The 26,617-nt window shown below is 65.5% G+C and overlaps 1 protein-coding gene across 3 annotated transcripts in view; it reads left to right on the forward strand.

Annotated features, from left to right (window-relative positions):
* The window catches only part of SHANK2 (SH3 and multiple ankyrin repeat domains 2), a 170,773-nt gene that overhangs the window by 61,510 nt on the left and 82,646 nt on the right, over positions 1–26,617 (forward strand). The window contains exon 1 of one of the 3 annotated variants that reach the window (XM_037517402.2): positions 16,847–16,975. The exons of 1 other annotated variant lie outside the window; for it this stretch is intronic. In XM_037517402.2, coding sequence (XP_037373299.1) covers positions 16,915–16,975 — 61 coding nt within the window. In that variant the 5' untranslated portion in view covers positions 16,847–16,914. Of the gene's footprint in view, positions 1–16,846; positions 16,976–17,900; positions 18,091–26,617 lie in introns of those variants that run through there. One more of the 3 variants, XM_037517401.2, reaches the window with a different exon arrangement.

Below are 26,617 nucleotides of genomic sequence, written 5' to 3' on the forward strand. Positions count from 1 at the left end.
GGGGTCCCATAACTGCTGACCCCTTTACTCAGCCTCGGTGCGCAGCTACACGCCTCACCTCTCGGTGTGTAGCCACGTCCTGTCTGACCGTGTGCAGCTGCTGGTGCAAACCCACTGGAACCTTGTAGAAACTGGACGTGTCCCTCGCCCTGACTTCCGCTGAGTCAGCACCGGTGCCGCGCACCTGCTTCCTGTGAGCCCTGGTGCCCGGGCCTCCCTGGTGCCGCATACCACTCCCCCACTTCTGTGTGGGGCTGAGAGGGTTGAGACTGTGCACTGGCAGAACCACCTGAGCCTGACGAGACTTTCTGACGGCTTTTAAACAGCAAAAACTCATTGTCTGTGATAGCTAAGACAGCGCAGGCCGTCTGTCTCGGGGTGAGGTGCTCCTGCTTCCAGAGAACTAGCCCTTAATTGTCGTGCGGACCTGAGCAGCCCGTGCTAGAGCCGCTCACTCTTCAGGTGCCTGGTCCGCAGCGGCACCACCTCTCTCTCCTCTGACTCGGGGGGTGATGGGCCGCTCTCGCTGTTTTGACAGTCCGGTTAACATTTTATCAATTTTATGGATTCGTTTCCAGAGAACTGGCTTCGTGTTTGATTTTTTTCTTTATTTTTCTGCTTTCCTAGCCCATTGATTGCGCCTATTTTTATTATTGTCTTCCTGCTGCATGCTTGGGGTTTATTTTGCTCTTTTTTCCAGTGATGTGACTCAGAATAGGGTCTGTACGGGTAAACATTGCTGGGGCAGGAGTTGCTGGATGGTGTGTTCTATACTGTTCGTAATGACAGCGCTGCTGACTCACCGGCTCGCCCGTTACGAGCGCCGCGGCTGAGGGGGACGCCGATGCTGGCCGGCAAAAAACGCGTGCGTGTTCACCTCTTGCCTTTGGCCTGCCGGGCGGGCTTGGCGGCGAGCCCCTTGCCGTTCTGGTGTGCGGTGCAGGCGCCCGATTATGGGGCATGATCTGCTCTGTGGTGGTTTGAATGTTCTCGTTTATTCCCGGCCACAGGCATTTGCCTGGTCTGTCCTTCATCCTTCTGCTTTCAAGCCGCCCGTGTCCTATATCAAGGTGACTCTGTGTAGGCCGCGTATCATTGGGTGGTTTTTAAAAAATTCATTTGGATAATCCCTTTTATTGGATGTGTTTAGACTGTCTGAGCTTCATGCAATTATGAATAATTGTTGATACTGAGGTCGTTTTTGGAGAGGTTGGGTTCAGAGAGCGGGGCCCTGGGAAAAGGTTTCATCCGCGCTCCCCTTTCAGCAGCCCTGGGGAGCTCCTGGGCGAGTGTCTCCATGACACAGAGAATTGGGTGTGTGTGACAGGACTGGTGTGTTATAAGAGGGAGAGAGAATGAAGGACACTTGCGTGGACACCAGCGGGCAGGACGGGCCGCCCCGAAAGGGGCAGGTTTGCCGAGAGAGAGGCCTGCAGGGTCGCAGGCAGGGACCTTGAGCAGAGCCGCCTCCGCTGAGGGCTCAGTGAGAAGTCCCGGCAGGTGCAGGGCCCGGGCGGGCAGAGGCCGCTGCCCTGCGGAGGGAGAGAGTTGGCAAAAAGAAGCCCCTGCACAGGCCCAGGTGGGCAGCAGTTCGCCTTCTCTTTGGGAGGGCCGGTTGCTTGTGCGGTGGCCTGTTTGCTGTTGGCTCGGGGAACCGTAGAATTTGGAAGGGACGGAGATCTAGAATGGCCTCCATCTCCGCATCTTCGCCTCCCCCAGGCCTGCCCCCGCCCTCACCCTAACAGCACCTGACACATTGCTTGAGTCTGTGCCTGTCGCCTAAGGGGTCTTAGTTCCTAGGGCTCGTTCACCGACTATGTTAATTGCTTTTTTATTTATTTTTTATTTTTTATTTTTTATAGAGGCATGTTTTATTTGTTTGTTTTGTTTATGCATGCACTGGGTACAGTCAGAAGCGCGGGAGGGTGAGAGAATTCACCAGAGCCAGAGCGGGGAGCAGAGCAGGCAGAAGGACCGAAGGACACTGCTGAGGGGAGCAGCGGGCGGCAGGAGAGGTCTGCGCACCATGTGGGACCCTCCTCCGGGGGCCGGGGAGCAGCCGGGGATCGAACCGGCACCGCAGAGGCCGCGGGCAGCTTCTCAACCCAGCGCTTAACCGCTGCGCCATCGGGGAGGCCCCAGTTGCTTTTTTAAAAAAATAGTTATTTATGCAAAGAACTGGGTGTCCATCTCTGCCCCGCCCCAGCCCCCATGAGCCAGGTTTCTGGCCTTGTGGCGCCTTCTTTCCGACTTTTCTACCCTTGTCCTCCGTCGCTGCCCTTTGATTTCTTGATTTCTCTGTACTTTGTTCTTCTCTTTGTTCTTTACAGGTTTTTTTTTTTAATTATTTGAATATTTTGCTTTTCTGTTTTAATATGAGGCTTTCACTGTTTCTTCATGTCTCTGAGTGTTTGCTCTTGGACTGCATTGCACAGTCTTGTCAGTTTTCTTACAGTTAACCTTTTGTTATAGAGCAGCCCCGATATTAAACGGGTTCCTGGCTGTGGGTCCTCACCCGCGCGCTTTAAAGGGACTTATGAATACTCTACTACAGACACACGCAAAAGGGTTAATAAAAGGTTTATTTACAAGAGAAAAAGAAATAAGGAAAATGCACAACTCAGGGAGAAACTAGGGAAATAAAGTCTTTCATGCGTCCTACCCCATCCGCCGACCTGGAAACCCAAAGGCCCTCTCCGAGCTGGCCGGACGCTGCGAGCTGGCGGGGAGCCAAAAATGGAGGACCCCAAAGCCCACGTGTCTGCCTTTTGTATCCACCTGGCTGCTGAACCCCACCCTCAGGTCCCAGCCACCTTCCCTTGGGTGGTGATGGGATGTGGAGTTCCCAGTGTCTTTGGCTTTGACCTGGGGTGGGGGTGGAGTCCACAAAGCCTATATGGAATTTGCTTTGGGACAGCCTTTTCCCCCTAACACTTTCACCACCACAAGGAGAATATTCAGCCTCACCGCTTACTGCACGTGTGTCTTTGTGCCTGGCCAGGGGCGGGAAGAGAGCAGTGGGGGTTCACCCACCTTCTTGAGTGCGGAAGCCCCCCTGCTGCGGGGTTTCTTAGGGCGTCCACGTCATAGGCTCTCCTGGGGCCTTTGGGAGAGAAAATGCCATCAGGAACAGAGGGGAGGCTTCCTCTCACAGGGTTTTGAACGTTAGGATTCTCTGTCCCTGCTCTTTGGGTCAGAAAACAAAAGCTTATCTTGAAGTTCTTTGATCTGCACTTGACCTTCAGGCTGCCTGAGTCCCGCTGGCATAGCCCCAGGGGAAAACCAGGAGGAGCTCATAATTTGTTAGTGGCACTTGGATATCTGGCCTCCTTCCCAGGCTTATGGCTTTCAAGTGTTTTAGGCCTCAGGTAACTCCCCTGCCCCATCTGGGTTTTATACCAGGGTGGGCTGGGGCAGACATTCTGAGTGTGCTTTCTCCGTCTCTGCAGGAACTGACTTCCTTGTGTTATAGGGCAGCCCCGATACAAAACGGGGTGCCTGACTGTGGTCCTCACCCGCACGCTTAAAAGGACTTATCAATGCTCTACTGCAGGCACATGCAAAAGGTTAATAAAAGGTTTATTCACAAGGGAAGGGGAAATGAGGAAATGTACAGCTCAGGGAGAAAAGTGGGAGACAAAGTTTTAAATGCGTCCTACCCAATCCACGGATCTGGAATCCCAAATGGCACTCTGAGAGCTGGCCGCGAGCCAGGAGCCATGAAGCCAGCAGGCGAGCGAGAGAGCGAGCCCCCCAAGGCCCACGTGTTTGGTTTTTATACCCAACCTGGCTGCCCACCTCCACCCTCAGGTCCCAGCCACCCTCCCTTGGTGGTGATGGGATTTGTCTTTCCCAATGTCCTGAAGGCTTTAGTCTGGAGTGGGGGCGGGGTCCACGAAGCCTGTATGGGATTAGCTCAGGACATCATTTCCCCGTAACACTTAGATCTGTACAATTTTTGCTTTCATTAAATACAGGGAGTTTACACTTATTATTTTTTAAAATATTTTTTTCCTCATTCTCTGGGACTCAGATTACTCAATTCTTACATCTTTGTATACTGTCCTTTGGGGCCCTGATACTCTCCATTTCTCTCAGTCTTTTTCAGATTGGATAAATTCCATCTTTAAGTTCATCGACTTTCTTTTGTCATCCCCATTCTATTACTAAGACTAGCCACTGGATTTTTTTTTCCGATATTTTCAGCTCTAAAACTTCCACTTAGATCTTATTTTGAAAAGGTCAGCCACGTCTGCCTAGCCTCACTGAGAAGGTTGTAACAGAAGCACTAACGCCTGTTTGCCAAGTCCAGTGCTGGCATCATCTCAGCTTGTTATCTGTTGATTGCTTTTTTTTGAGAACAGGTTCCATTTTCTGGCGCTTTTGGGTTGCATGTTCGACACCGTGAGTGTGATGTTGCCTGGACTCTGGGTTCTGTTATATTCCTCTGAGGGGTATTTGTGGTGTTCAGCTGACAATGACTCTGGTTAGATTCATCTCACCTCCCGTGGCTTAGGACTTAGTTCGGTCATGTTTTATTTTGCTGCACTCACTGGAGTTGCACACACAGACCTGATCCAAGGTCAGCCTAAAACTTGCAAGAGCAAATTGCCCAGAATTAGGGACTTTCCTGCAGCCAAGGTGGATGACTTTCTTTTGTGCTTCTCCTGCCTGAGCTGCTTTATATCTAAGGGCACCCTCAGAACAGAGCCTCCCCCCATGCAACCCACCCCTGTGCCGATCTGACCTACTTTGTTTGTTCTTCTCCCTCCTCCCACCACCCTAGGGCGTGGGGTTGTGTTACTATGCAAGCATGACCGAGGCCAAGCAGGAGGGCCACCCAGCTCAGAGCTTTCCTGGACTGGTTTTCCGTTTGGAACTTTGCCAGGAGTTTTTTTCTCCATTCAGTGCTGACAGCATCAGGGCTGGTGGAAGAGTCCCCTGCTCTTGAGGCTTTCATATCCTTGAGGCTCCTATGTGTAGGTATGAAGACTGCATTTTGAAGTGCGGTTTTACCGTGAGCTGCTTGAACCACTTCCTTCTTCCCCTTCCCCTGCACTTAGTTAGAAGCACTATTTGGGGTCAGCCCTACAGGAAGGGGCCACGTGTTTCACAGCTCCATCGTCAGGGGCTGGCTCACCGGCAGCTTAGGCGTCATGGTGAACAGAGCTGAAGGTACGGGATGGACGGAGGGTGGGTGGGTGGAAAGTAGGATGCTGGGATGGATGGTGGATGAACAAGCAACACCTCTAGGAAGTCGAGTGTGAGTTGAGTGTGCCTGAACAATGGGTAGATGCATGGGTGAGTGGGTGGCTGGACTGGTAGATGGATGGGTGGGTGGGTGATGGATGAATGTGTGGGTGGTGCACGAGTGGATGTACACTTACACTTCATCCCCTCCACCTGCTGCCCCTCCAGTCTTTCGCTGTGGCTTGTCTCCACAGCCAGCACAGGGAGCATCACCTGCCCTGGGGCTGCAGATCTGGGGCCCACCTCTCCCCCTTGGCTTGCTGGGCCAGGCTGCTGCAGATGCCAGCGCCCGGCAGGGCTGGCTCCAGGGACGGCGCCCTCGCCTGCTGCTGCCAGGGTGCGCACTGACGTCTCCGGCAGCTCTGCTGTGGGAGGGCTGCAGCTCCCAATTAAACTGTTTAAGTGACAAAAGACCCCGGGTAATCATTGATTAAAAATAACTTGGGCTGGCTGATGCTGTTGCCCGGGGCCCGTCAGCCGGGCAGGGGGAGGGGCAGGGAAGGGGACTTGGACGGCACAGCCCTCTGACGCCACGCCTGGGAGGGACGCTGCCAGGGCCCGCTGTCACCACGGCAGGGCGGAGAGGCCGGAAAGGACCGCAGCCTGGCGCTGCAGGGAGAGGGCACGCCTGCGGTGGGCGCGGTCGGGCCGGAGCCACCCGAGGGCCCGAGGTGGGCGGCTGGACCGAGGCCCCCCGCACGGGCCCTGCTCGGGCTGGTCACAGCACAGAGCGCTGTTGCTCGTCCCACGGGTGTGAGGTGGGGCTCAGGGAAGCCCGTGGGTCCTTCTTCAGCAGCTCCTGGGGGAGCGCCGCTGTGTGCCGGGTGGGGTGGGGCTCTCAAGCGCCCCAGGCACGTGTACCCCAAGCTCGGTGTCCTGGGACGCGGGCTGTGGTGGGCTCACAGCACAGGAGGGTGCGTGCCACCACCGGGGCAGAGCCAGGAGGTGGGGAGGCCGGTGTCGAGGGGGCACTGGCGGCTGAGCCGCGGGCGCAGGGGCGGGCCCGCTCTGAGGCCCTTCTGCGTGCCACGGCCCTCCCTGCCTTGACTCGAGGGACTGTCTGTGTCTCCCTGGTCCTGGGGGGCCCGGGGGTGGCGTAGAGCCCTGGGGCCTGGCAGGCTGATGGGCAGCGTGGACTTTGCACCCGCAGCCCTGTGCTGGCTGCTTTAACCGGAATTCACCGATTCCCTCCCTCCAGAGCACCACGGGTCTCGGGCAAGGCGGGCATCTGGTCATCGGCTCTGCCATCCCCAGGTGGAGGGTCAGGACTAGGGGTCAAGGGCCACCCCCGCGGGAGGACAGCTGGGGTCTGCTTGGTGTCCCTCCCTGCGTCTGCCCGAATATGCCGCCACAGCAGCGTGGGCCCGAGCTGACCAGGAGGACGAGGAGGTGTGCGGCCGCGGGGCTCCTGGGTGCGCCTCAGCAGCCCTCCCCGCCGAGGCCCCGGCCGGCCTGCGGCCCCCCGCCTGTGCCATGCGGCCCGAGCAGCCTGGCCCTGCGCCCTCCCCCGCGGGCCACACCTGTGACCTGCCCGGGCCGCGTGCTGAGGCCCGAAGCTCACGCTGGGGCTGGCCTGGAGGAGCCCCGAGGGGCGAGGACGCGGGTCCTGGCGAGCCCGGCTTCCCTGCGCACGGCTGGCCGGGGGATGGAAGAGGTGGAAGCCGCCCACAGCGGGTGGGGTCCTGGAGTTGGGGAGCAGGCCCGAGCCAGGGGAAGCAGTGCTGGGGAAGGCGAGTGGACCCGGACCGCGCTGTTGTGGCTCCTTCGTGACAAACACAGAGGCTTCCCGCAGATCGGCCACTGCGCGGGGTCCGCCGCTCCATGCCAAACACGCAGCCTCTGTGTCCGGTTGGCGGACCCCATGCTGGCTGGCAGGGCGAGGCCTCGGGACAGGTGTGGACTCGAGCTGGGCTCCCTCCTCGGTGCTCTCAGGCTCTGCGACCCTCTCCCCGTCAGCCCGTTTACAAGTGACATGGACTCCGCGTGCCCCCCAGCCCCACCTGGTGGCGCAGCACCTCGGGGCCTGGAAGCGGGGGGCGATGACCCCCTCACCCACCTCCCGCCTCACCCTGGCTGCCAGACCCCCGGGCGCCAGGGGCTGCGGGTGCTGTGGTCCCCTGGGGCACACCCACCCTGCCGCCTGCTCTGGGGCACAGTCTGCGTTGTCCCCAAGATGTCGGGGAGGGGAGGGGTCTCGGATGCAGTTTCAGGGGCCCCGGTCCTCCCGGGTCACTCTCTGGAGCCCCAGCTCCGTGTCCCCGGCGTCCCCCGGCCATGGTGGTGAGGTAGATGCCGCGAGTGCCCGACGTGGTCTCCATGTGAGCGTGGGGTTCACATGGCCAAGTCTGACTGTTCTGCCACCTTCGACCCCTTGGGCGGTTCCCATTTGTAAGATGGGGGTACAGTCTGACTGTCAGTGGGCAGAATGAGGGGCACCCCGGGACCCCAAACCTGTCCACTCCAGGTGGGTCCTGCCATCCCCCACGTCAAGACCAAACATGCTCGAGTGCGTGAGACGGTCAGTAGGAAAGAACCTCGCTGGAGTCAGTGCACAGCAGAGTGGGGGATAGAGTTCCCAGACCCGAAGCCACCGTCCCCCCGTGGGCAGGTGCCCAGGCCAGGGGCTGCCCAGAGCAGGGCAGCGGAGGCCGAGAGCCTGCCCTGGCCTAGGGCGCCTCCTGTGGGGACCCGCAGGAGAGGGCGGGGGGCCAGGCAGGCCTGGGAGGGAAGGAGCAGAATCAAAGTGCAAGTCAAGACAAAGGCCCCCCCTCGACTCCCCACGTCCCTCACCACGTCCCAGGTGTTCCTGCCACGAGCCCCAGGCCGAGAGCCTCGTCTCCGCTCCACAAGGAGGGGTCAGAGCTGGTGACACCCTGTTTCTGGCTGGGGCCTCTGGCAGGCTGGGCCTCACTGGGTCTGGGGCCTCCTCCTCTCTGATGAGGGCACAAGTCTCATCACGGGGGCTCCCACTGACCTCATCTAAACCTAACCTCCCCAAGGCCTCACCTCCAAATTGGGGCCTCAACTCAGGACTCGGAGGACACACACGCAGCCCACCCCAGCGACAGGTGCCAGGGTCAGGAGGGCCAGGGGCCTGTGGCAGATGGGTGTGGAGGAGCCGGGTAATTGTGTGGACGTGGGAGGGACACAGGTCTGTGCACATGGCCATTGTCGTCAAAGACGGCCTTGACTGAATGCCAGAGCACAAGTGGAACAGCATGACCAGGAGGGGAACAGCATGACCGGGAGGGGAACAGCATGACCGGGAGGGGAACAACATGACTGGGAGGGAACAGCATGGCCGGGAGGGAACAGCATGACCGGGAGGGAACAGCATGAGCCAGAGTAGACCAGTGAGCGCTTCCCCAGGCGGTCACTGAGTAAGGGCGGTGGACTAAAACTGGTCTTGGTTTGTGGTCCCTTCTAGACTGGAAGACAGCCCGAGTCTCCCCTGCCAAATTCCCCACGGTCCCTCGGCCTCCTTGTCCCTGCCCCGGGCCCCTGCTGCTGCCAGCCTGCCCAGGTGGCTCTTTCCACTGAGTGACAGCACCCTCCTGAGACTTCCCGCACCCGGGAGGGATGTGAGCCCGGCGCCAGGCACACGTCCTGCCCAGGGGGCACCTGGGGTCACACCAGTTCCCCTTTCCCAGGGGTGTCTGGGCTCCGGAGCCTGGAGATCTTGCCTGCAGCGGGCGCCTCCGTGGCGGGCACGCCTGCCTTGGGGGCTCTGCGGCCGCTCAGCTCCGTAAGGTTCTTAGGGCGGGCGGCACAGAGGACACCCAAAAACCCTCCTGCAAGGCGCCCAACACTGGGCGGCTCCAGACAGTGGGGAGTTACTCTCTCCTGGCTCCAAAGGCCAGAGAGCTGGCTGCAGGGCCGCGCTCCCGTGAAGACCCTGCCTCCCGCCTGGTGGGTGCGGCTCTGGCCGCTGCCTCTCTGGAGTGGCCGGCGCTGTCTCATCTCGTACAGGGACGTTAGGTTGGTGTTAGATTTAGGGCCCCCGGCTGCCCAGGACCGGTCCCCGTCTCGGGAACCATAGCGTGACCACGCCTGCAGAGAGCCCTGGCGGGCTCCCTCCCGCTGGGCAGGCGCTGCACTTGCTGGGGGAGCGGGCGTGCTGCGCCCGGCCTGCGGTCACCAGCTGGTGGAGCTGGGCCTGAGTGGGGGGCAGGTGCGTGGTGTCGGAGCCCGTCTGTCCTGGCCAGGGGCCTCGGCCCTTCCTCCGCCACTAGGTTCCACCAGTTCCTTGCCCACAAGTCTTAGATCTGGGCCGGGCCTGGGTCCCGCGTGGTCACGGGAGACCACCCCGGGAGACCCACGGAGGAAGGAGAACGGTCTGGGCCGGAAGAACTCAAGAGCCCCAGCACCCGGCGCCACATCATAAGGAGTGTGTGTCCCGGGCAGAGGAGGTGAGAGGACCACGTTCCTCCATCGTTCCCCTGCACTTTCCTGACCCGGGGGCAGTGGGTTCTCTGGAAGAGGAGGGCAGGGGCCCTGAAGCTGCCCCCCGAGGCATCCATGGCCTCATCGACCTTCCCACAGGGAGGGGTCGCCTTCGCCCCTCCAGCCCAGGCGCCATACGGGTCTCTTGCTGCGCACAGAGAGCTCCCAGAGCCCGCATCGCCCGTCTCCAGGGTAACGCAGAATCCCCATGTGCTGCTTAAAATATCCTGCCTTTCCCAGCCACACAGCCGTGTGCTCTGCTCCCGGTGGGGCTACCCCCTCTGGAGCCCCGGGGAGCGTGGGGGAGAGGGCCTTCCCCGAGGGTCCCCCTCCCCGTGGCCACTGGGAAGGCCCAGGGCCTGGCCGCCCGCTGTCTGACCGAGCTGCTCCCCGGGCCGCCTCTGGGCTCTGGAACGGCGGCAGCTCCAGGCCACAGGCAGGCCGGCAGGCTCTGGGCGGTCCAGGCCAGCACCCGCCCGCACCAGGGGCCCTGGCTGAGCTGCGTCCTCCCCAGCCCTGGCCCTCGGCCGGGACACAGCCAAGGACTCCTGGCCGTGGGCCCCTGGCCCCACCCCAGCTGGCCAAGCCCGGGAGCTCGCCCGCCAGCCACAGACCGCCCCCCAGCAGGCGCAGCGAGCTGGGCGCTGCTTCCTCTCCCTGCCTGCTTTAAACGTGACCTTCACAACTCACAACGTTGCTTTAACCTCCCTCGGATGTTCATTATTCCTGTTCTTCAACCAGCGTCAGGCGGAGCTTCCCCGAGCAGACGAGCCCCAGTTCCCTGCCACTCAGGCTGTCACTCCCGGCGGGGCTGGCGCTCCTCGGCCGGCCTCCCAACGGGCTGCCTGTGTGCTGGAACAGGGCGAGAGTAGAAACCACATAGTCGTGGGCCGGGGCCAGCCTCCAGGCCTGCCCGCCGGCCACCCTCTGCCCTTCTCCTTCACCCGGCCTGCTCCCCCACCCCACACTGCCCAGCCCCCGGGCGCCACCCAGCCCGGCTCCTCCCCTCTGCCACCTGCCCGAGCCTGGTCGCGGCAGGGACAGGGATGGTGCTTTCTCAGCCCCCTGGGCCAAGGCGAGCGGAACCCACAAACGCACCCAGGGCGATGGACCCCTCGCCAGGGGAACTGGGCCCTGAAGGGCAGATGCTTGGTTTCTGCGCCCCACCCACTCGCCTGCACGACCCCTCGGCAGCACAGCCCGCCAGTGAGTGAGGCTCACTGTGGACCCACGAAACTCGACCCGCAAAGCAGGCACCCTTGGCAGACGCCTCTCTTGGACCCAGATGCACCTGCCCCTCCTGAGGTGCGTGGTGGCTGGGAGTTCAGGCCCAGCTCGGTCATTCGGTCATTCAAATGGAGACGGCCACTGCGCCCCACACAGGGCCGGAGAGAGGACCGAGGAAGGACCCCGCTCGGCGCTGGGGTTGACAAGAGCTGTTACTGTCGGGCCGGCCCCTCGGCTCGTCTCTGCAGAAGCAGGACGCTGTTCACTCCCCTGGGCCTCGCCTGTGCTGTTCCTTCGGCCTGGGTTGCCCTTCCTTCCCTCACTGTCCCCAACTCCTACTCATCCTGCAAGACCCGGCGGAGCAGGCCCCTCCCCTGCGCGCTCCCCGCCGCGCCCTCCCCCCGCCGTCCCGTAGTGCATGACACGTCTCCCTGTCGCAGACGATCCCACTCTGTTGTGATGATTCGTTCCGTGTCTGTCTCCCCCACCAGCCTGAGCCCTCGCCCGGCTTAGTCATCTCTCTATCCGCAGCATCTGACATGCAGAAGGCGCTCGAATTCATTCATTCAGCGGAGCTCTGCTCTCGCAGGCGGCGCGTGCCAGGCGGCGCCAGGCGCGGAGCCGCAGGGGCAGGGTGGCCCCGTGGGAGCAGCTGCCTGGTGGCCCCGGGGCCGGAGTGCCGGGGAGGGGAGGGGCTGGCTCCGGTCGGGCACAGCCTGTCTAAGGGGGCTGCTGAGACAGGCCCGAGCGGCGAGGGCGTGAGCCTGGTGGACGTGGGTAAGGGCGTTCCGGGGCAGCAGGTGCAGAGGCCCTGAGGCAGAGTGGGCGGGTGTTCGGCTGGGGGTGTCAGGGCTGTAGCGTGATGGGGAGGGAGCACTGTGCCAGGTGGGTGGGGCTCCCTGAGGCCACAGTTAGGGCTCAGCGTTTCCTTCTGACACTGGGTCACGCAGCGAACACGTGACGGGTCCCATTTCCTGTGGCCGGGAGGGAGGTAGACCGACCCCAGCCCAGAGCCGCTGCAGACCAGGGTGTGGGTTGAAGGGGCTCGGTCTCTGGGGGCAGATGCTTGAGGGTGCCCCTGGCCTCCTTGCCTGCTGGCCGGCTGGCGGTGGGTGCGGGGGAGAGCGGGGCTGTGTGCCCGGGCAGCAGGGCTGGCATTTCCTGTGCACGGACGGTCTCCTCTGAGCAACTCAGGCATTTCGGTAGAACCAACCAGATGGGAGGTGGGCCAGGGAGGGGCCGCAGGCCTGTGGGTTTGGACGGACCCAGCGCGTGCGACCAGAGAGGAAGGCGCGGGAGGCGGGTGCCGTCCGGAAGCCTCGGCCGCGGCACCCCTGGGGTGAGGAGGGCACAGCTGATGCCAACAAGAGCATCCAGGAGGAGCGTGGACGCAGTGGCCAGGAAGCTGCCCTTCCTCGAGGCTTCCTGGACCTCTGGGTCTGCACCCGGAGCCCATGGCTCCCACGTCCCCGCAGGCTCGTGGTGTCCACTGGGTGCTGGAGGCAGCAGCTCTCCTGTTGGTGGCTGGGAGCCCACGGCTCGGTCTCCATGGTGACGGTAAACAGGGTGGCGGGAGGAGGTAGGCTCTGCCACACCTGCTTGTTCTCGCGCGACACGGCGCTGTGGGTCTGCTCACGCGCCTGTGTAAAGCAACCCACAGGGCAGGACAGCAAGCGGCCGGGCCTCCGCCGTGCCCTGCACGTAACTTCTGAGGATGCCAGCCTACAGGGTGGCCCCGAGCCTCTGTGCCTGGCTGCCCTTCCCAGGGCACCAGCCAGCAGCTCATGGGTTCCTGTGCCCACCCAGAAGAGCCAGCGTTCCTGCCAAGGCCCCGAGTGGGCACAGCTGACCTTCCCAGGCCACCGGATGCTCCCTGTCCACCTCTGGTCAGCTGCCCTGCAGTGTCCATCAGGGGCTGCCCCGCGCCAGGCCTGGTTGCTGTGTCCACATTACAGGGGTGCTGCCCAGCTGTCAGTGGCTTGCCCAGCGCCCCATGACCACTGAGCTGTTAGCAGCGGCCGCGTAAGAAATGTCCGCAGACCTAGTGTCTTGAGACGCCCACCTCACCCTCAACTATGCGGGTCGGCGTGTTGGGCGGGACTCTGCGGGCCCCGCTGGCCTCGGGAGCACCGTCGGCAACAGGGTGAGTGGCCACGTGAGGCCACTGTCCAGCACTGAGCTCGCCACATGCAGCGTGAGCGTGGGAGGCCCCCAGAATCTGAACCTTGAGCTGCTGTGTCGGGCCGGCATCCATGGTCAGTGCTGGGGGCCCTGCACGGATCTGGGCAGGGCAGCAGCATCTCCATCTGTCAGCGGGTGTGGGAGGCCTATGGGGTGCTGGGTCCCGGACAGGGGTGGCCAGATGTGGCAGAGCCCTGTGCTGCCAACACCTGAGGGTGAAGGCCGGATGGCTGCTGCCCAGAGCTGCCCAGAGTCGAAGTCGGGTCCGTGTGCGTGCCACGGCCCTTACAGGCCCCCAAATGGCCGCTGCACACCGCCTCTCAGCTGCCCCGGCCCGGGCGATGTCCATGTGCTGCGCTGAGCCAAGTGGTCCACCCGCATGGGCTCATCCACACCGGCCTGCACGGTGTCCATGCTGGGGGGCTCCCCACTCATCCTGGCTGGAAAAGCCACGCAGTTCGTGCCCGGCTTGGGGTGATGGGGACCCGGCAGGAGGGCTAGGCCTGCAGGTGTGGCTGCACCAGCCACTCAGGAACTGCCCGTCTGGGGTTCTCCCGCCTGCACCCCTGCAGCTGCCTGCGAGGCAGCAGGGAGCCCGGGGGGCTGAGATAGAGGCCCGCAGAGCAGCCCGCGGGTCCCACTCGGGTGCTGCTGATCCCGGCACTGCTGTGCAGCTGTGGTGCCTCCTCCGGCCAGCTCCGGCCCTGGCCATGCCCGGGCAGTGGGTGGCCAGCAGAGGCCTGCAGGCGTGTGAGTGGCGCCAAGTCCAGTGATGGGCCCGCGTGACTGGTCCATGACGAGCCTCTCGGGCACGGCCCTAGGGCTGGCCCTGGTGGCTGGCGGCCGGGATGGCCCGGGAGGGGTCCATCCGGGCGGCTGTGGCGGGCGGCTCGGTGCCCAGCGCCTGGGGCCCTGGAGTCCTTCGCACACCCAGCCCGCAGGAGCCCGCGTGCTGCGATGATTCACGGCGAGCATGACACAGAACCAGCTGCAAATAAGTTGAATGTTGCTGGCTTGGGGTGTTAGCGGCGTTTATGAATATTGTGGGAAAACATTTACTCACTGAAGCTCCACGCAGTTGGGGGGAAAAACCCTCCCTTCGGCACAGGCTGCGGGACTTACGTCTGCCTGCGATGTAGCCTGGTGACCGTCTGGGATTGGTCCTAGTTTAGGGGTTTCTCCCCAAAGAATCAAGCTTGGAAGCGCCGTTTTCCAGAAACACTTCTTATTTGACCGTCTTGTCCCGGAAGCTCCCGGCACCTAGTAGGCGGTCAGCTAGCGCGTTGGTTTCCTCCCCTCTGCACTGGAGGTGGGTTTGTTTTCTCTGCGCTGAGTCTTCCCTTCTCTTCACACCCTGCTTCCCCGCGGGGAAAGGGGTGCAGACGGTGTGTGATGCCTAGTGAGCCCCCGAGGTCTGAGGGCCGCTGCTGGCACTCGGGGCACGTGCTGCTGGGACCACAGGGCTGGCCTGGGCTCTGCCGCTCCTGGCTGCCCAGACCCGGGCTGCAGGTGGCCAGCACAGCCCCTGCTGGGGGTGGGCACGGTCACCCGGTCGACGCACTTGTTGGGGGATGGGGCCCCTCGCCCCGTCTGAAGGGTGTGTGGTCTGAGCCTTCTACGGGGCACGCGTTGTGAGGTCAGAGGAGCAGGAACCCTGCCGAGGCCCTCAGGTCCCAAGTAGGACGTGCAGTCACGGGCTGTCTGGAGGGACCATCGCTCAGTGACCACATGCCCCGCCCTTCCTCCAGGGGGTCCCCAAGGCTGCGCCTGCCTCGTCCAGGCACGGGAGCCTTAGCAGGGACAGTGCCCAGCCTCCCCATGACGGGCCCCGACGGCCCGTCCTGCCCCAATGGCCAGAAACTGCCGGGAAGGGCTGCAGCAGCAGCTGAGAAATGGGCACGTTGTGACCCCAAACGGGGTCCGGCGGTGCTTCATGCAGGAGTCCAGGACAAGCAGGGCGAGGACCGGGCGGAAGAGCGAGAGCCGTTTGCCCTGACCGCGTCCTTCTGGAACTTCAGCTGCCCCGAACCTCGTGGGAGGCTCAGCGCCTCTGGGGCGCGCTGCACCTGCCGCCTGCCTGCCCATCCTGAGGCGCTGCCCCACGCCTCCCCTGCCCCCAGCACCCCCTACCGTGCCGGCGGTTCTGGCCGAGGACTCCCCACACCCCTGCTCTGTCAGCTTCGGGCCCGCTCCCTCCAAAGCGCAGGGGAACCTTGTGTGAACACATTCACACACAGTGCAAAGAAGTTAACATCACGCCCTCCGCCAACCCCGCTGCTTCAAGCAGGGGGCACGGGCTACGGGAAGGGGGTTTCGGGAGCAGACCAGCGGCCGTCGCCGTCCAGCCGTGGCGAGGGGCGGGCAGGGTTCCGGGGCAGCACGAGGTGTCCCAGTGCAGGCTGCGGGGCCAGCGCGCACCCACCAGGGCCCTGCCGCCTGGCGAGGTTTGGGGAGCTTGTCTGCCAGCCCTTTGCTGAGGACAGCACCCGCATTTCCTCACCTGCCTCGAGTTGGTGAGACAACTGCCAGCCTGTGGGGCAGGGCAGCTCCCTGGAGACGGTCCCCTCGTGGGCCCCTTGAAGCTCCAGACCTCCCCAGGGCACCGGGCTGGGGCCCTGACTGCCTGCACAGTGGAGCCTAAGCCCAGGTCAGAAAGAACAGAACTTCCCTGGGAAGTTGGGTTTGCACTGGGTTAAGACTTTCTTGGCCCCAGACCCCACCACTCCCTGTTGTGACACCAGCGCCTTGATACGGAGCTGCCTGGAGACGGCCGAGCCTGTGACTCCCACCGGCAGCTCTGTCCATTGCGATGGTCAGTGCGGTGGACAGACACCCGCTGAGAACCAGCCCCAGGTGTGTCCGTTGCGGGATGCTGGGGGGAGGCCCAGGACCGCCCACGAGCGACTCAGTCTGGGGAGGAGCACACTCCACACTCGCGCCTGCTGCCTGACTGGTGGGATCGGGGCGGGACTCGGGGCGCGGCCCGGGGAGGGCAGGGGTGTCCGCGCACCCGCCACCTCCCACCTCCCGCATTCTCCTGCGGGCCCTTCCCGGAGGGGCGGGTCTCTCGCGGCTCGCCCTACCTGACCCGGATAGAGGCTTGCTGAGGTCTCACGTGGGGAGGGGCTCGCCCCTCTAAGGCCTGCAGCTGCAGAGCGGGTGGAGGCGCCCCTCCCCCGCAGAGCCATCCGCTCCCCACCCTCCTGGGGAGACCCGGGGCTCCAAGGACAGGGCCTCCAGGTGCGGGGCACCGAGAAAGGGGCTGCACGGTTGTGGAAACCCGCGCTGTTTTTACCCCTGTCTCCCCGCTTCTGCCTCCCACTGCGCCCCCCGCCCCCCGGCCGCTCGCGTGCCAGGCTAGGCTATTTTTGCGATCCTGAGATTCGCCCGGAGATCAGTCAGACCTTGGCTGGGAGGAGGGCGCTGGGGGCCAGAGGCTCGCGGCGGGGACAGTGGCCGCGTCCAGGCCGCAGAGACATGGGGTCGGGGATGTGCTCGGGGACTCGCCGGGACCCGCCTTGCCTGTGCTAGGAGCGCTGGCCACAGGGTGTGCGCAGAGCCCCTGCCTGGAACCCCAGGATGCCTGGCGGCCCCGGCAGAGCTGAAGTGGGGAGCAGGAGGGCGGCCAGGCATGGCGGGGCGGGCAGTGCAGCCCGGGGCCTCGTCCTCCCCAACCTGGCCATGACCTTGGGCCCAATTTCCTCGTCTTAGAGTCTCTCTGTGGCGTTGAGCTCAGCGGTGGCGGCGCAGGGCCAGGGTGAGTCTCGGGGAGCCACGAGTCCTGGACAGCCGTGCCAGCCCCGCGGCCCAGACATGGACACCAGCAGTGACCATGAGGCTGGCATCTGGAGGGCCTGCCTCGGTCGGGTGCCTGGTTAGTGCGCATCTTTCTGGGGTGACGGGAGTTGCTAACCGACGAGCTGGGGACCCCAGGTCATGCAGCTGGTGGCAGAATTGGGGTTCAGACCTGGCAGTCACCAGCCGTGTGACCTGCCTTTCGGGCACCAAGGACAGGGCCTGGGAGCCCCCACTTGGAGCCTCCTCCGCCCCAGAGGAGCTGCAGCCGGAGGTGAGGGTCTGGTCTGGCGGCAGCTGGCGGGAGAGGACGGTGCGGGAGGCCGCACTGGCCCTGACCTTGAGGGGCCGCAGCGTGGGGCTGCCCGCCCACCCCGCCTGTAGCCGGCCGCCCTCCTCCAGCCTTCAGACTGGCTGCCCTGAACTTTCCCCCAGAGCCCCCTCCCCGCCCGGAGCCCCACGCCCGCCCCAGGGACTAGCGGGGGCAGGAGGTGCCCCCTGGGAGACGCGCCCCCCGGGTCCCCCGTCGTCCCTTCTGTCCGGGCTCCGTGGGGCCACATGGGCCGGCCGCCCGCCGTCCTGGGCACCCGGTGCGGCTGCGGGAGCCGCAGAGCGAGCCGAGGTTCCAAAATGAGAAGCAGTTCCCGGGCCCAGGACAGCAGCCTGCGCGCGGCCTCGGCCCCTGCTAATAGCGGGTGAATCATCCTCCTCCCGAACGGCTGCGTAATTGCGCTGGTTTTTCAGGCGTCCTTCACCCGTACTTATTTAGACTAGTGACTGATGCGTTGCCATGGAAACCGGCACTAGGAGGAAAAAAAGTCCCCAGTACAGTGGGAAGTGGAAGGGAGCCGGCTCCAGCCTGGAGCTTACAACTTGTGTCAAAGACCCGAATTCCCAGCCTTTCCCCGCGGGCGGGCGGCACCGTCGCCCCGGGGCCGCTGGCGGGTCGCGCTCCCGGGGACGCCGCTCTCCTGCCGCGGCGCGGCACCCCCGCCCCTGCCATCCTGACCCCGGAGGGCTGCAACTTCCCTCCCCGGGGACCAGCAGACGACGACCGTCGATGGGGCCGCCCTGGCGGACTCAGCGTGGCGAGGACCTGGCACAGCCGGGGGGCCAGCCGGAGTGAGATGGTCACGCCCAGGTTAGAGATGATGGCGGACAATTCGAGGTTCAAGAAGAAAGTTCATTTCGGAGGTACGGTGCCGCCCGAGCCTGCGTGGGGTGGGCATGCTGAGTCTTTGTTCGTCTGGCGCCGGGGCTGGCAGGCGGGCTGTCCCGCCGTGGACGGGGGCCAGGACGGCCCTGCCCTGCCCTGCCCTGCCCTGCGGGGCCGGCGTCTTTCTCCCCGGAGCTGCGGGTTCCGTGTGGTCTCTCTTGGGCCGCCCACGTGCCGTCGGGTGCTCCGGGCCACCGGGCAGTGCTGTGAGGGTCCCGGGGCGCTGTATTCTGAGGGGTCTTTGGGTGCAGCCAGTGGGAATTTGAGCTGCATGGGGCAGCCGTTCCGACTCAGCCCCTTTCAGAGCCGGCAGAGCTGTGCCTACACGCCGGCGTGGCGCTGACGGTGGCCGGGGCCGTGTTACCTCTGTGCTGGGAGCCCCGGACAGGCCGGGACGTGCCGTGGCTGGGCCTTTGCTCCGTTCTCCGCTGTCTCACTCAAAGCCCCGCTCCCGTCCCGCCCGGCCCCGCCTCCTTCAGCCCCGTGGGGGGTGCGCCCAAGCACCCAGGTTTCCATGGGGCTTGGCGACCTGGCTGGCTGGAGGTGCCTCCTTGCCGGCGGCCCCTGCCCCGCTCCTTGCAGGTGTACAAAGAGGAGTGGCTGTGGTCGGGATTTCAGGGGCCTCCTCTCGGACCCCCTGCCAGCCTCGCCCCCGGCCATCCCTGGCGCCCAGTGTCCTGCGGCATTTTCTGGGGATGCCCGACCCCTTGGTCGGAGAGTGAGCACCCCTCTGCAGGGTCGTGGCCGGCAAGGGTCTTTCTGTGCTCTCTCAGCGCCGGTGGGGTCTGCCTCACCTCTCCAGCCCCCCTCTTTCGGGGGATGGTCCCCATTTTCCCTGCCCGAGTGTCCTGTGGTGAAGACTCAGCTGTCTCCCCACATGAGCTGGCGTGTCCCCAGCTCAACAGGTCTCCCCGCTCCTGTCCTGTTTCCTGCGCCTCAGCTGCCAGTGTCCTTAAAAAAGATTCTGAGAAACAAAAAAGGCTCCTCCCGCCCCCAATCCATTCCTGGGTTTAAATCCAGCTCCGCCACTCACACCTGCCTGCCCCTGGGCGCTGCACCCCCGCAGGGCCTCTGGGGGTCCCTGCTGGGAGGCCGGAGTGGTCAGCTTGGGCGAGAGCCCCCTGGGCGGCCCCTCTAACTCCATGGGGTGGGGCTTGTGCCAGGTGCTCCCAGTGGCCAGCCTGATGGGGGGTGCACGAGGTGGTGGTGTTGGGGGCCCACCGTGTGGAGGGGGCTGCAGGGAAGGAGCAGAGTGAAGGGTGCGTCCCGCTGTGCTGGCGGGGGGAGGGCGTCTGCGCCCGGTGGGGACGCAGTGCCAGAGAAGGCTTTTGGGGTCTCCAAACATCCGTTCCTGCACGCCGGTCACTCCAGCCTGGCTGCCGGCCGGAGCCCAGCCCCAGCCCCCGAGCCCTCCCCCGCGGAGAGTGGGGACCGGGCTGTAGGACGCGGGGTCCTGTCCCACCGCGCTGACAGCAGCGTGAGCCCCCGTTCACGGGCTGTCGCTGCGACTGCCAGCGGCTCCATTTATTGGTAAAAATGCTTCCGCGGAGCCGCCTGGGCTGATTTAAAAATACAAAAAACACTAATTACTACAGAGCGGAGACCAGCCCACCGACAGCGGGCAGCCGGCTCAGCGCGGCCCGGCTCAGGGGCGTGGGGGCGGGGAGCCGGCTCGGGGCGAGTGAGCCTGTCCAGCGGGCCCGCCAGGGGACGGAGGAGGCAGGGCCGGAGCAGGACAGGCACACGCGCACACACGCACACGCACACGCACGGCGCCGGCTTCCCCAGCTCGCCGCCGCAGGGCGGGACTCGCAGGACAGCGGAACGGGGAGGGTCAGGAGGCGGGACCCTGTGACTCGGGTCCCCCCAAAGCCTGTGGTCCGGCCCCTCCGCACCCCCGATAATTCCCACGCGCCGTGGGGCCCAGCGCCCGCCCAGGAGCTGCTCCTGGACCTGCTGTGGCCGGCGGGCGAGGGCGGCCGTGGCCTTGACCCGGGGCTCGTCCGGCTTCCCTGCCGGGGCGTGGGTGCCCTTGCCGTCTGCCGACTCGCGCCTGGCTCCGGGTGTGGAGAGCACCCAGGAACCAGCGCCCCCCTCATAAGGACACTTCACCTTTCCGTGCTCAGTGTCCTCCTCTGGACGCGGTGCCAAGACTGTACCCAAACCCATGGGAGGGGGCCAGCCCCCTGCGCTCCTGCCCTCGAGCCCTGGCCCCAGGCCATCCCATGCCCAGAGGGGAGCGCCCGCCGAGGCCTGGGGAGAAGGGAGCCCCTCCCTGCAGACGCCGCCTCCCCTCCCATTGGCCAGGACCAGCCACTCTGCAGCTCCTGGAGGAGGCTGGGAAGATGGCGTCTTAGCAGCCAGGGACGCTTGGAGAGCCTCTGGGCTGGGCCTCAGGCAGGAAGCCCAGGCACAAAGCAAGCCCCGACCCCAGCGTGCTCCAGACCCCATCCCCGGCCCAGAGTCCCCGTGGTGCTGAGCCTGAGAGTGCTCCCCCCACTCTGGAGGCAGGGTGCGGCATTGCCTCCGGGAGGTGGCCGGAGCATCAACGTGCTGAAGGCCTTGCACCTACTCCGGCGGGCAGTGGGGAGGGCCGGCCGGTCAGCCATAGGGTGACAGAGGTGGTGGCCGCTGTGCAGCCTCCCAGGGTCTCCCTCCAGCCGGCCCGCTGACCTCCCCCTCTCCGTGGGCCACTTGCTGGCCCCCCAGACATGCGGGTGCCTCAGAAGCTCCCACGAGGGCCTCCAGGGGACGCGCGGCCTGGCGGGGGCAGAGCTGCTGCCGCCTTCTCACACAGAGAGGAACGCAGGTTACGGCCAGTGCCCAGCCTCGGGCTGTGGCTCCTGGGGCAGAGGAGGAGCAGCCCCAGGTCTCGGCTAGGGGGTGGCACCAGGCGTGTGCACTGGAGCGCTGGTAACCGGCTGCACCCCCATGCCCACACACCCCCTGCCAACCAGCTTTCGGGGACTCCAGAGCATGGGGCTGAGAAGAGTGAGCCGCCCGCCCGGGCCCTCACCCAGCGCCGGCAGGAAGGGAGCGCGGGGCGGGGCGGGGCGGGGTGGGGCCGGCGCAGGGGCATGAGTGCGGGCGTCCAGGAGCCGCGTGCGGGACCCCCGCGGGGGAGGGGCGTCAGCGGGTGCACGCCCGGCACCTGCCGGCTCTGCAATGGGTGACCCTGGTCTGGTCCCTGCAGCAGGAACCCGCTTCCCAGAAACCCCAGAAACCCCCTCTGGCCCCACAGCAAGATCCTAAGTCTCCTAACACGAATTAAATGGTTTTGTGAGCCGTTCTCCCAGCGCCCTACAGGTGTCCTTGGGGGAAGCTGAGCCGTGGGGATGGCCACACCCTCGCCCTGGAGGCCGAGCTTCGGGGGGCTGTCCTCCCCGGCGGCCCTCCCACTCGGCTGCCCCTTCTGCCGGCCGGGGTGGCCCTGGAGGTGCCGGCCAGCTGAGAGCACCCAGCCCCTGGCCTGCAGTCCAGCCCCCACCCGCGTCTCCGCCTCCCGCTGCTCCACACGCTGGGAGCCTCAGCCGGCATCTTAGTTTTAAAAAGAAAAGTTATTTCTGTCTTCGCCCCCTTGGGGAACGCCCCCCCCCCCCCCGGCTCCCATCTTGTGTGTGCTCCCAGCCGGTGTGCCTGCTCCGCCGTACTTGAAGCCGCTGAGCGCTGTGGGGGCGGGGACGAGCCGCTTGGAGCTGGACGGCGGCCACGGTGGCCAGCTGGGCCCGCCCTGCGGGAGGCTCAGGAGAGACACGGCCCCTGGGGCCCTGGTCCCGGCCGCCCGCCCAGGCCAGCCAGGAGGCGCTCGGCAGTGCGGGGTCCTCCCGGGCCCCACTCCCGCAGGCCCGGCCTCCTTGCGGGGAGGAGCCAAGAATAAGGACCAAGAGAGGGGTGGGGAGTGAGGGGTGCTGCTCAGGACTTCCCTCCTCCTGTCTCCGGCCCTGCCCGCTTCCTCTCCGTCTCTCCGTCTCCCTCCTTCGGTGGCATTAAAGCTGAGTCTTCGGAGGGACGGAGGCGCCAGCGGCCATCACCCCAGCGCCCTGTTCTCTGCCTCCTGCTGGGCCACCAGCCCCCATCAGCGCCCAGGGCTGTGGTCCGTCCGCCTGCAGGGCCCTGGAGTCTGTGCCCGGGCACCCAGGCGGCGTCACAGGTGGGGCTCTGGCGCTCCCGGATGTGCCGCCTGTGGCTCGGCCACCCCCCGTGCCCACGAGCCCCGACACGGAGTGCAGGCGGGCCTGGCTCTCCCTGCCCAGCCTCGGGCCTGCGTCCTCAGGCCCGCACAGCACGTCTGGGCCTCGGGCCTGGCTGTGGAGGACACTCTCGGGACTCGTGCTCAGCTGGGCCTGATGCCCACCAGGCTGCAGTGTGCTTGGCCGGAGGCGCCGCCCCCGAGGCTGTCCCTGTGGGGGCCCAGGTGCCGCCCGGATGAGGCCGGGCTTTCTGGGTGCTCAGGTGAGCTGCTGTTGACGCGGTTGAGCTCCCGGTTCGCCCCGGGCCAGCTTCCAGGAGGCATGTGGGTTTGGCGCGCCTTCCCTGCCCGGCGTCCGCAGAGCAGCGCAGGTCAGCGCCCTGTTCGTTCCTCTTCAGGCCCGTCTGTGGTCAGCTCTGCCGCAGCTCCGGCTGGCCAGTAACTCCGTGAACTTGGGGGGTCATCACCGAGACCCCGCCTCATGACTGTCTCCTTCCAGCCAACCCCAGGGTCCTTACCGCGGGCGGGGACACAAGCCGGCGTGGAGCGGGACGGCGGCCGCGGTGGCCAGCTGGGCCCACCCTGTGTCGCAGACGGGTCTTGCTGCGGGGCCTTGCGGCAGGGGCTGGCGCTCCCGGGAGCTGTCTGATCGCAGCCCGGCGCCTCTGCCCTGCCCTGCCTTGGTGTTGGGGAGCGAGGGTCCGGCCTTCGGTGAGCCCCCGGTGGCCTTGCCCTGCCCCCGAGCCCCGAGCCCGGGCACTGGGACGGCTCCTGGCCCGAGGGCCACCTTCTCCCCACCCACCCCGTGGACCGCTTCCCGGCCTCGCAGAATCCGACTTCACGTCTTTGAGAAAATGCTTCGTCCTTGCCAGAGCGATCGCCTGTGCATGGCCGGGGCCTCCGCGTCTCCCGGGGCACCCCGTCCTGGCCTCCCTGCCAAGCTACAAAGTGCCCCCCGCCCACGCCCCCCCGCCGCTCCGCTTAAAGGGCTATTTTCGATGCCGACAATCTGAGGCTGGGCGTGCAATCTGTCACTCCTCGTGCTGCGAGGGGCCCGGGGAGCGGAATTCCTGGGGCGGTTTTTGTTCAGTGTAGATCTAGGTCACACTCCCAGCCGGGCTTCCGGGGCGCGTCAGCTTCAACACGGTCCACGTGGGCACGTGTCCCCTGGACAAGCCGGAGCCTCCGGGGCGTTCCGTGCGAGCACCAGGTTCTCCCGCGAGAAGGCAGCCTGGGGCCACCCGGCCGGGCGGGTCCTGCCGCGGCGTGGGGGTGCTGCTAGCGCGTCAGCAGGAGGGGCTGGCCCTCCTGCACTGCCTGGACCCGGCACCCCAGGCGTGATGGCGCAGCAGGGCACCTGGGCGCGGCGGGGCTTCGGGCGTCCCGGCCTAGAGCAGGGTGTGCGGCCTGCCCCTCCCCGTCACCCCACGGCTACGGAGTACCTTCCGCGCCAGACTGCAGGCCGGAGCTGGCCTGGCCCTGCAGTGTGCTGGGCAAACGCTGTTCCAAGCGGGTCTTACCAGTGCAGAGGCCCGGGGGAGTGAGGGTCAGGAACGTGGGTAACTGAGGCTTTTCTGCCTCCCGCACAGCCCCTACGGCTGCCACCTGCAGCTTTGTCTCCCCGCAGGTTCATCACCTGCATGTGCTGCGGCGCTTGAGGGCGGAGCCCAGGGCCCTGGGCCAGTGATTCCTGGGTGAGGGAACACAGTGCAGAGATGGGGGACTCGGAGGGCCTCCCACCTGCCCGTGCCCTGCTTCAGCATTAAAGGCCTGTCCGACCCCCCCGAGCCCCCCCTCCGGCTCCAAGATTCTTTTCTGCTTGCTCAGGCCGGCCATGAGCCTGCGGGCCTGGGCCCACCAGCCTCAGCCGTGCCAGCGGAGGGAGGCGGCACCCGACGGGCGCTGGGGAAGGCGCCGTCGTAGCCCTGGGGAGGGAGGGCGGCCTGGTAGCCAGGAGATGGCAGTGGCCACCGAGCTGGGCTGGCCAGCGAGCCAGTGACACAAACCGACCATTCTGTTCTTGCCTTTGGGAAGCTTCTCTACGGCTAAGGAGACAGACACGGGCGCAGCTTGCTCTTGCCTGGACTGCAGGGTCCAAGCACTCATCCGTGCCCCAAGGGAGGGGGGCCAGAACGGTCCGGGGAGCCGTGGCGAGGCCCAGGGGCCCTGTCTGTGCCCATCCACTCAGAGCCCTCCTCCCTTGGGGCCTGTCTGCACCCCTGTGGCTCCCCAAAGGGCCACGGCTGCCCCGCTGGCCCTCAGTACCAGCGCCACGGTCCCGCTGTCTGCGTCGGGAGGGCGGGCAGCGCCCCCCAGGGCCCCATGAAGCCCCGTGCTGCGGGCACCTGGCACCCCAGTTGTTTCCCGGCAAACAAGTTGTGGCCCCCGCAGGCCGTCAGGTGCCTCACCTGAGAGCGTCAGGCTGTAAATGACAGAAAGCTCAACGGCCTGAAGGCAGAAAAGAAGCAAACACAGCTTGTGTCACTGAAAAGCCCAGGGGCGCTGACCTTGTCAGAAAGCAGGCCCTCCCCTCTGCTCAGCTGCCCCCTCCTCGGCGCAGGTCCTTCCGGGGCCAGCAGAGGCCATGCCTGGGTGGGACTGGGTGCGTGGTAGCATTGCCCCTTCCCAGCAGGAAACTGAGGCCAGGCCACACGAGCACCCAGGCCATGGCATGGCGAGGGGACCACGGGGCCTCGGCCAGGGACCCAGGAAGTGCCTGCTCCCCGCAGCCCCGCGCTCATGCCGCGGCCCTGGCGTTTACCCGTTGGGTGACCTTGGGACACTCACTCAACTTCTCTGGCCTCACCTTCCTCCCTTCCTCGTCTGCAGCCAGGCTGGGCGCGGCCCTGCGCCCACGTGGTGGCACCCCTAGCAGAGGCCTGGCCTGCGGCTCCTCCAAGCACTCCGCCTGCGGCTCGCTGCCAGCCAGCCTGCGGGGGCACAAGGCTGGGGGCCAACATGGACGTCCAGGGCAGGAACTTTAGTTAACGTGGGGATTCCTTAGCAGAGCTGCAGTGAGGAAGAGTTTGGTAATAGGGTGGTGGTGGTGGTGGTGGTGGTGAGGCTGGTGTGATGACCTTGAGGTGAGGATGGGTCCCTCAGGACCCCTTCTCTTCCCCGTCCCTGAGCAGAAGGGGGACTGTCCAGAAGCTGGAGGACACGCAGTGGCCAGAGACACTGTCCCTTTTAAAGGTCGCGCTTCTCCTAGGAGGGGAGCTGACCTCGTGTGATGTCCTTCCTGGCCAGCTGAGCGCATGTGCTCCGTCCTCTTCCCTCCCGAGATGCTCGCTGGCCTCCAAGCCCCATGGCCCGGCGCGCTGGCGGGGAGACCGGCCTGAGCGGTCCCTCTCTGCACTGGGACGTTGCTCGGGGCGCACACGCAGGTGTGCACGCGCACTCTCTTCTCTCCGCGCCTGGGACCTGCCGGACCGTGACGGCGGCCAGGTGCTGGCATCCACCGGCTCTCGCGCCCAGCGGTTCCCCAGACAACCGTGCAGCGCTGCCAGGTGGGGCTGAAGCAACAGGCAATTAGGAGTAATCAGGACAATTAGCAGCGAGTCCCTGGGGTCGCCTGTGGCTTCGGGAGCTACTCCGCCTAACCCCGCAAGGAGGCTCAGTTCCCCCCGCCTCTCCAGGCCTGGCACGAGGACCGGCTGGGCCCGTGTGCACCCTACCCGGTGGTCTGACTGCGGGGCGCTCCACCAGCCCTCAGAAGCCCAGCCTCCAGGGGCCCTGCCCTGCCCCCCCTCCACCGGGATCTGGGCCCTGCAAGCTGAGCCCAGCCCCGCCGTGAGGCCCCGTGCCGAGGCCCGGGCCAGCCCAGCTGGGCCTGGTAGACCGTGATGCGCACGCTGTGAAGGCGTGGCTGCGGGGCGGAGGAAACACCTGCGCGCCGTGTGGACGCCGGACAGAGCGGCTGGGCTGGAGCAGCCGCCCCGAGGGCACTGGGCGCCCAGCCTGCGCCTTCTTGCACCAGCTCCGCGGCATGGCTGGGTGCGGGGCCTTGCGTTGGGTGAGTGTCTTCCGGAGGCTGCACTCCGTGGGGGCAGGGCGGGGGGCGAGACCAGAGAAGTGAGGCGTTCCTGAGCCGAGGCCAGCGGGGCCCGGACCCTCGGGGCCCAGGCGCGCAGCCTGCTGGTGAGGAGCCCTCGCCCGGCCCCAAGCGTCAGTGAGGAGGAAGGCGGTGACGTCCCGAGCAGAGGCGCGTGGCCGACTCGGAGGATGCCAGGTCCAGAGGGGTTTGAAGGGCAGCGTGGGGTGGAGCAGAGAGCAGAGGGGCGGGCGCTCCCGGCTGGATGTGCGGCGCCGAGGAGCCT

The sequence above is a fragment of the Talpa occidentalis genome, unplaced genomic scaffold (genome assembly GCF_014898055.3).
Source record: "Talpa occidentalis isolate TD23 unplaced genomic scaffold, MPIMG_talOcc4v2.1 talOcc4.17, whole genome shotgun sequence".
Lineage (NCBI taxonomy): Eukaryota > Metazoa > Chordata > Mammalia > Eulipotyphla > Talpidae > Talpa > Talpa occidentalis.